At 38.0% G+C, this 10,042-nt stretch overlaps 1 protein-coding gene across 6 annotated transcripts in view; it reads right to left on the bottom strand.

Moving 5' to 3' along the window:
• Nucleotides 1-4,806: 4,806 nt before the first annotated feature.
• FBXL20 (F-box and leucine rich repeat protein 20) overlaps nt 4,807-10,042 on the bottom strand; it is a 70,487-nt gene continuing 65,251 nt past the window's right edge. For all 6 annotated transcript variants that reach the window (XM_034415864.3, XM_087892203.1, XM_087892201.1 and 3 more), the window contains one exon: nt 4,807-9,148. In XM_034415864.3, the coding sequence (XP_034271755.1) occupies nt 9,041-9,148 (108 nt within the window). In that variant the 3' untranslated portion in view covers nt 4,807-9,040. The remainder of the gene's footprint in view (nt 9,149-10,042) is intronic.

Raw genomic sequence — 10,042 nt, 5'->3', positions numbered from 1 at the left:
GTTCTTATGTGAGTGCTTTGACACCGGTTTCCTAAAGGAATTCACTGAATTGCATTATATTATGTTAGGATCCTAAATATATTTTGTATATAAACTTCAAATACCCAACCCTTGGACAATCCCCAGGGACTTATGCATGGGTCCTTTTTGCAGATTCCCATTATTCCAATAATTACCATTATTCCAGTAATTCTTCATTCTAAACTGATTCAACTAATTGTGCCTGTCCATACTTCTAGGTAGACTATAAGCTTTCTGACAGTTAAAAAGCAATAGGTGGAAGGTTGGGGAAATCACATAAAATACCCAAACGATTAGCATAGATGCCCCCCCCCAGCCTAGGGCCATGTGTTCTCTCCATTTTATTATTCTTTTCTCTATATACCAATGACTGCACCTCTAAATAGTCTTCTGTTAAAATATGTAAGTTTGCAGATGATACAACAGTCATTGGTCTCATTCGAGATGATGAGTCTGTTCAAAGGGAGGTTGTACAACTGACCCTATGTGCAGCTCGAACAATCGGGAGCTGAAAATGCTTAAAACTAGAGATAAGAGTGGATTTCAGGAGGAGCATTCCTTCTCTACCACCTCTATCAGAGAACACAGTATCAACAGTAGAGTCCTTAAAGTTTTTGGGTTCTATAGTTTTCCAGGATTTGAAATAGACATTAACATTAGAACCATCATTAAAAAGGCAAAACAAAGAATGTTCTTCCTGTGTCAACTCTGAAAGTTCAGACCGTCTAAGGAGCTGCTGATACAGTTCTACAGAGGAATTACTTAATGTGTCATTTGTACCTCGGTCACTGTCCGGTTTGGCACAGCAACCAGACAGGACAGGTACAGACTTCAACGGATAAGGTTTGTAGAAAAAATAATTGCAACCAGCCTGCCTTCCATTGAGGACCTATATATTGCTTTCCACAGTTCTGTCTTATGTCTAAGTATATTACCCATGTAGTATGACTTACAGTATTACATTTATCCTTCTGATCTGTTGCATTACCTTCTTTATTGGTATCATGATTATCCTTTGTTATTATGATTATTACTTTCTTCTTTTGCATGTACACTGGGAGCTTGTATACTGGAGACAAATTCCTTGTATTTCTAATCACACTTGGTCAATATTCTATTTAGTTCTGTTCTGTTCTACTCTATCAGCAGCAACTACCACCACCTGACAAATAGAGAAGTCATGAATTGCAGTTCACCAAATGTGCTCCAATTGGAGAAAATAATAATTTGTCTTCTAATTTGATACTAGTAGGTTAAATGCTCTCTACATGGGGTTCCCCTTGGGGTGCACCCGGAGGCTGCAGTTGGTCCAGAATGCGGCTGCGCGGGGAATTATGGGAGCGACGGGGCGCTCACATATAACACCTCTCCTGCGCGAGCTGCACTGGCTTCCTGTGGTCTTCCGGGTGCGCTTCAAGGTGTTGGTAACCACCTTTAAAGCGCTCCATGGCTTAGGGCCGGGGTATTTGCGAGACCGCCTTCTGCCGCTAATAGCGTCCCACCGACCGGTTCACTCGCACAGAGAGGGCCTCCTCAGGGTGCCATCGGCCAGGCAGTGCCGGCTGGCGACCCCCAGGGGGAGAGCCTTCTCTGTGGCAGCACCTGCCCTCTGGAATGACCTGCCCCCTGAGATACGCACGATATCAGACCTCCAGACTTTTCGTCGGGCCCTGAAGACACACTTGTTCCATCTAGGTGAGCTGGCTTGATCCCACCCTCTCAGTTTTTTAATCGAATTTCGGTTTTAATTGTTTTAAATTCGGGCCAAAATTATTTAATTGTTTTTAAAAATGTTTTTAAATTTTATATGCTATGTTTTATCCTGGCTGTACACCGCCCTGAGTCCCGCAGGAGAAGGGCGGTATAGAAATATACTTTAATAAAATAAATAAATAAATCCAAAAATTGAAATGATCTCTTCCAAATCTATGGTTTTATTTCTGCCTTCCAGGGACAAATATAAGCCAAGTGAACTAATTATACTTAAAAGTAGTAAAACTTGGTCTATGGATCTTTCTCCTGAAAACACAGCATTTTAAGATGCCACATCTACCACTTTCAAATAAAACTAAATAAAATAACCTTTTTTTTAAGTTATTTTTTTCTATCTTCAGGAATAACTGCTTTAGAATTGTGAAATATCACTGTGTTAGCATATCTTGAGCATTAGATTTATTGACTCAGCAGAGCTGGAGGTTCTTCAGATCACTCATTGAAGATATATTGTCATTCCCAGCACATTCACTATGTTTATAAGGCAAATGGATTATGTATAGTTCAGCTGATATGCAAGAATTATTGTTTTCCACAATATGTAACATAGTATGTCTCGTGTTGTGTGCAATTTTTGCTGAGGCATTTGTTATTATTGTTTAGGTACAGGCATATCCAATGGCAATATTATTATTTTGACATCTCAGGTTATTGTGATTTCTAATTAAATAAAAAAAGATTATGAATGTTAATAATAATAATAATAATAATGGCCTTCCAACTAGTTTTCAATATAGTCAGCATTCTACAGTGGGAAAACTCCCCCACCATTGCTCATGTCTGAGACAGGATAAAAGATTCAGATGGTATTTCTTCGGGGGGGGGGGGGAAGAGATGCCATCCCCTTTTCAGAATTTATTATGGGAGAGCTCAGTTGATATGTACAATTGATTAAACCTGACTGGGAACTCTTTTGTGACTTTGGTTTTTGGTTAGTAACTGGGTGGGCTTGACTCTAATGTAAGTGCGATATATATAATGTTTTTCTATTACAGAGCAGGATGACTTTGTGGGTGGGATCTTATAGCTGAATGCCCCAGACCCATATGCTAAGAGACTTTGATTCGAGGCATGTAAATTAAGCTTATTTTACAAAATAGGACACCAGAAAAGTATGCATCACATATATCTTTGGAGGCATTTGTGTCAATTTTTAACACTGTAAGTAGCCCAGAGTCACCTCACAGCAAGATAGCAGCAAACAAATTTAATAAATAAAATATGGGTAAGGTGGCTATGCTTCTAACAGAGTGTGCATACTTGGGGTTTTCTAGGCTACTTTGATATAGGAAATAACCAATGAAGCTCTGCAACCCAAATGGGTCTGTTGAAGAAGATGAGAAGATTGAAGTTCTGAATTCCTCTGTTCTGGTCAAACAAAACTTAACAGACATCTGACATCCAAGTTTTTGCCAAATACCCTCTAATTACACATTTGGGTTGAGAAAGGAGGGGAGAATCAATTGCTGAATCTGGGGGAAGGCTGAATTAATCTCAGTTACAAAGGTTGGATACAAGTATAGTAATGGGGTATAGCTGCATTACATAGAATGCATTAAGAGATTAGTGGGAATGTAAAGGCATAAATAACAGATTTTTGATCTAATTCATACATTTGCTGCCTATACTCCTTGGTTTGGGACGTCTGAGGTTAATTTCTCAGGTTTGTAGATCATACATGTTCTTAGATCAGTTGTCAACCTCCTGAAGATTAACAGGATTTGTTCAAGCATTCCAGAATTAAGCTATATTTTCAAGATATGTCTTTCAATTGAGCTAATCTATCATTGTTATAGTTGGACATATTCATTTTTGGCAGCTGTCTGTTTGTGGGTAGAGATTGGTTCACTTTCTTTGGTGTTGAGAATGGCACTGAAGTGCTATGATCCTGATGCTAGTGAGTTCTTTTTAAATTTTATTTTTCTAAAGACCAGATCTTTCATAGTCTATTGAACATTTTCCTGTTCAATCTATGGTGGCTGAACCAGTATATCCTATAGGCAGGAGCACTTGGGGTATGAGATTGGCTATACTGATTACCATCAATACCTCAAGGGCTGTTGAATGGAAGAAGTGGGTGCCTGGGGAATGTCTAAATAAAAGTCTTGTCTTTCTTGAGACATTCTATATTGGATGTTTCCATCCCAAACCTTTAATATTTGATATGGCAATTTATGCATTACACATCCAAGATTAATGTATAATTCTTTTTTTTCAAGAATAATGGAGAATGTGAAATACAATATCTTCAAAGATCTTGATTTTCTGTATTGAGACAAGAACCTGGATGAGATGTTTGACGTTTTGCCTTATGAGACTTATGGGATAGCATATAGTAATTTGGTGTTTATGCACTGATGAACTCTACCATGACATTTGTGACACTGTCTTTAGATTATATGTAGTTATGTGGGTTCATTATGTTAGTAAATTTAATTAGCCTTCCACCAGAGTGTCAAACTCAAGGCCTGGGGGCCAGATCTGGCCACAGGGTGCTTAGATCTGGGCCATGGGGCTGCCCTAAAAACACCAAAAGGCCAGCCCATGGTGCCTCTGCCAGTGAAAACTTAACTTGGGAGGGCTACGTGCGGCCCTCCCAGGCACCGTTTTTGGCTGTGATAGCCTCCTGCCACCCTCTGCCAGTGAAAACAGAGCTCAGGGGGCCACGTGTGGACCCCCCGAGCTCTATTTTCACTGGCAGAGGGTGGCAGGAGGCTGTTGCAGCTGAAAATGGAGCTCTGGAGCCCTTTTCCACTGGCAGAGTGCTTGGGCCACCACAGATGCCCCCGACACAAGTGACGTCAAACTGGTCATGCCCACCACGCCCCTGAGGTCAAACATAACCCTGATGCGGCCCTCAATGAAATAGTTTGACACCCCTGACCTACAGAGTTTTTGCCACTCCTCACAATCCTGATGGTTTCCACATTCAATCCTAAATGGTTTTGTTACATGCTTCAGGCAAGGGGAGGCACAAAGCAGATATGTGAGCTGCAAAGAAAATATCCACTATTTGTACATGCATAGGAATTTTTTAATTGGAAAATCCTGATTCCTTGTGTTGGGGTTTTACAGAATTTATTAACCTGGGGTAAATTTGCATATGTAAATTCTATCAGTGGCCCATAGGCTGTTTCCCTCCTTCCTCTATGTTCTTTAATGAAATTATCTAATCGCTTCCATTCAGCTCTTTCCCATCTGATGACAGCATCTGCAGTAAGGATACACCTATGAGGAATGGAATATGGAGATTGCTGCAGAACCTCTTCTCGCACCTTGAGTTGATTCAATTGGAAAGACTCTAGGACATTTCCTATCCTTTTCATCTCTTATAATACAGGCCAGATATTAAGATCATGGCCTTCACTAGTAATCTCTGGGAATAAATGCTGAGGGAGATTGGAATGGGTGGTTCCTCTAAAACAGATGAGGAGAAACAGTTTTGTTTTTTGTTTTTTTTGCCCTCCACTGCTCAGGCTACCTGACTACCCAGAGATGGCAACAGGTTATGTATCAGCTATGCTGTAATTCAGCACTTATGGTGTTGACTAATGTCTCTTGAAGAGACTGTGGAAATGAAGTGAAGCGAGTGCATTAGCATGCAAATACATACTGGTTTTATGGCCCAGACCCAGTTTTGAAGGAATTCTGACATACCTTTAAACATTAAGAGTTCCTACTGATATGCTTTGTGGCCATATTAGTCTGGAAGAGGAAAAAAATTAGGGGAAGGGACTGTCTGGGGAAAAATCTGTCTGAAAACCAAGGGTGTCTTGGACAGAGCTGATGGGCATAAATGCTCTTTGGAAAATAGCAGAGCCAAAATTAGAATCAGAATCTTCACTCTGATCTTTTTTTGTGCAGCAGTTTAGTCATATATCTTCATCTAACCCAGCTCCTAATAACCTACATTGTCAAAGCTAGCAAACACAAACTGAGTTTGGACAACCCATAGTTTTAGAGAATGGGAAATTTTCATCACATAATATACTCAGATCAAATCTTGACATTTGTCAAAGCCAAGATTTTTTCTAACATTAATAATTAGTACTTAGACTCATCTGCTCTTTGAAGCTACATCCAGGTAAATAACACCCTTGCTTATCTTCTGGGTTTTAACTCCAGAAAACGCAGTCCATTATTGGCAATCATGGCAAATCTTTATTGTCATGAATGCAAGTAAAATGCATGTTATGATGCTGGATCTTAAAAATCCACAGAAAAAAACCTAGAAATTAACCTATCAATTTGCCCAAAGTCTTTCCTTCAACCCCAGATGTGACATAAGTAGAGCTATTTCTATCTTGCCCTGAACAAGTAGCCCTATATTACTGTTAGATAGAATGGAACATTTAAGAGAACCATTTAAACTGAAAATACACAATATGTAATGCAGCAAATATTTTCATTCATCTCAAGGGGGCTTTGCACATGAATAACACCTGACATTTATCCCCACATGTTCATTCATAAACAAAAAATCCAAAACACTCTGGGGTTATCTTCAAAGCTTTGCTAACCATTGACAAGGTGATAACACACACAAGTTTCTAATTTGTTCTGGATAATAATCATCGTCATGGTGTTTGGGATTCAAAAAGAGTGAATTTACACTGTAATAGTAGATCAATAGTATACATTGGAGTTGATAATCACTTATAATATTTCTCTACTGGAACCAGATGATCGTTTCTTAAAACTATAAATTAGAAGAGATTGTAGAGAAGAGAAAAATGACATTTCAAAAAATATATTTTTAAAAATATTTTGGAACAGTCCAAATTGTTTTAAAGCCCTTTAAAAACTATATATTGGTGAGTTGAGAAAATTCATTGTAAATGTTTGTGTAAGAAAGCAAGTATCTGTGCAAAAGAAATTGTGAATATTGAGTTCACAGCACAAATTCAAATATTTCATATGGAGCAAAGGGAAAACATTTTCTGATCTCAAAATAAATGCTGCTGATTAAGAAAAATGAAAGAACCTGTCACAAAACAATTTAATAAAACAATGGAATTCTACCCCATCTTAGTCTTTCTAGTATAATTAAGGTATAATTAAGAAAGTTTATTTTAACATCTATAAGCTTGGCAAGAGAAAAATAAATTAATGTAAATTGTGGGAACTTGTCTGGATGGGACTCTGCAATCTGTGCTGCGCTTTTGCTTCAAGAAGTGGGTGAAGATCCCTTTAAAATCTGTAACTTTCATGATGTAGGCAATACTTAATGTCTCCTGCCTTGCTTGTCTTTCTGCCTCACTGATCTTTTTTTCAACTGAACATTCTGAAATATTGCCATTTTTATGGTAGTTTTCAATTTCCTGTATCAACGGAATGTATTGAGATGATACTTTAAACACCATGATTGTTTGAAAAACAATCTTCAAATCTGAAGGCTGAGAGGAGTGTGATTATAATGGAAGTTTGCAATCCAAACAACCAAAGAGCCTCATTGGGAAAGGTCTAAATTCCAGGTTAAATTTTGGACCTAACTGTCCTGCGAGAGAGAAAAAACCCTGTAATGTAAACCATACTGTGTCAAATACTGGCACAGAAGGAAAAAAAGCAACACATCTAGTAGTTTGAATGGCAAAAGCAAATGATAAACATTCACTAACAAGAAGTATTCATAAAAGCAGGATATTGGATATCAGGGAAAGTGTTTGGTGACCTTTGGCATGTGTTTTGGGGCTTCTTTTGCATTATTTGTGAAGAGAAGGTTGGAATGTTGCTGTATCATCCCCACAGCCCTTTTAAACCATGTCTGATACCAAAAATGGCTTCCGAAAAAGCATCATAAGATGATTCCAGTGTTTTTTTGAAACAGCAGCTTTGAGCAAATCAAACCAAGTTCAGTAAATATAATCCTTCAGTGTTGAACTGGATGGACCTGAATTTTTCCATCATGAGTTCTACTTACTTCTAAATAAAATGAAAACATCTGATGTAGTTTCCATAAATGTCCAGGTATCTGAAAAGGAATTTTCCAAGTTCATCTAATAATGGAAAAGGGCATTTGTCACTGAAATTAGAATAATCTATGTTTGTATACCATTTCTGATTTATGAGGCACCCATTTCTTTGGAAGTAATACATTATAATAGACAGAACTTCTCTCTTCTCCCCAGATTGCATTACTTGTTTAAAAAAAATGTAGAATAACCTTTACAAAAGAGTTTTGCTTTTATAACTTCAACCCATTTCACAGCTATGTTTTCAAAGCTTTATCTCCTAGTGATATAAAGATGCCTTTTGAAAAGAAATATTAACTTGGCATGTGTATTATATGTTCAGTCATTTCATACAGTTTCAGAATTAGACATCTAGTTTATATATAAAAAAAGATACTGAGGAGATTGGGGGGAAAAAGATATCAGGCCTGACATTACAGATTTCTAGCTTTATCATCACAACAATCTAGGAAGCCTCTGAGCCAAATATTATAAAAGAAGAGAAACTGCTGAACCTCCAAGATGAGCATGCTCAGTGTATGTGCCGGCACAGAAAACAAGGAAGTACAGAAGCGCAGGAATCTACATCTCACAATGGCTGCTGTTTTAACATTCCTTAACACACATATGATTTTCTTTTTAAATAAAAAATATACCCAAGGGCATTGTGTTTTCTTTTTGCTTTGTACATTTTCCTCCCACCTGAACAGTATCTTCAAGGTTCAGTGCTCATGTTTGTTCCTCCTCAGTTATAAACCTCTCTTTCAATCCCAACATCATTTTTTTTTTTTTTTTGCTGCTTTCAGTGTCAAAAGAACAACTTTTCCCTCTCTTGGAAGCAACAACAGTTCTTCTGATGTGCGAAGTGATTCAACCAATAACTCTTTTCTCCCACCCGCCACCCCATGATTTCTTCTGAGCAGGCTCTGTAGGAATGGTTTACAATTATAGCAATCCACCCACGGGGCAATAGGATGGGGGGAGAGGGGAAAGTTCCCATAGATTTAGGTCCTCAGTTGCAGAGACCTTCAGTCTATTGGAATAAGTAAGTATGTATATACTAGTGTGTGTGTGTGTGTGTGTGTGTGTGTGTGTGTGTGTGTGTGTGTATTTTTACATAGGGTAAAAAAGGGGAACAATGTTTTGCACCAGCTTCCCCTGCTTTGTTTTCCAAAGGCCCTGATGAAGGAGCACTGGCATCATTTTGTTGGCAGAGATACTGGTGTCCACTGTAACTTCTAGAAGGGTAATTTAAATACTCAGTTTGTTTTTCACAAGGTAGACTGGCTCTCACGTCATAGGATGATGCAACATCTGCAGAAACGCTGTCTGCTGCCCCCCACAGATGGTGGTGGAGTTACAGGTGCAAAGTAGGCGTGGACTTTTATATTGGGTAAGTGGGTCTGAAAAGACAAACACATTTTTCCCATTTAGAAAAATTTAAAAATACCAAAAACATGAACAAAGATTTTAAACTTAAAAAGTTGAACATGAAGTAATATTGGACCCTTTTTATGCAGAAAAAAATATTCTGCATAAAAGATATTTTAAGGAAAACCAATGGTTTTTTTTCCCAATCTTCCCCACTTTAGTTTTGTCCATATGTAATTTTTTTAACTTCACTATTTCCTTTATTATCTGGTTGCTTTGGTAAAGAGAACTTCCCTTAATTTCACTTTCTATAGATTTGTAAAAGACACTGACTCACAAATGAAAAAGAAATCGAAGTACAGGGACACAAACATGCATGACTGAAGGGTTATTTCATCATCAGGCCAAGAAGTAACATTTAGGGCAGGCAATTAAATTCTTAAGATGCTTGAACTGTGTAAATGATTATTTTATTTTGAGCTCTTTTAAATAATGAACTGTGCAAGTGCTTTTCTGCACTGAGAAGGATCTTACTAGTGTGCATGAATATCAACATTCTCTCAAGAAAGCAGGACAGGCCCACAAATAAATCAAAGTATCTCAGGAGGAGGGAGTTAATGGGATAAATTCAATTTTAGCTATCTGTTTGAAGGATATTTTTTATAGAATGTTACCAATAGTCACTGGGTCCTATGAATTCTTTGTAAAGTTGGAAACTAATTTCCATCTCATTCTTAACCTACCCAGGCAACAAGTCTTCGATTTTGATTTACTGTTTATTTGTCACATTTATGTCCTGTCTTTATCCCAGCAGTTTACATGGAAGTCTGTTCTAATTTTATCCCATAATGACAGCCCTGTGAGAAAAGCTGGACTGAGAGAATGACTGACCCCCAATTTCCAGTGCATTCTGTGGTTGAATGGAG

Source organism: Pantherophis guttatus, chromosome 4 (assembly GCF_059756535.1).
Source record: "Pantherophis guttatus breed Tessera chromosome 4, ASM5975653v1, whole genome shotgun sequence".
Lineage (NCBI taxonomy): Eukaryota > Metazoa > Chordata > Lepidosauria > Squamata > Colubridae > Pantherophis > Pantherophis guttatus.
The sequence above is the reverse complement of the archived record's forward strand: the minus strand, read 5'-3'. Positions and strand labels throughout refer to the sequence as shown.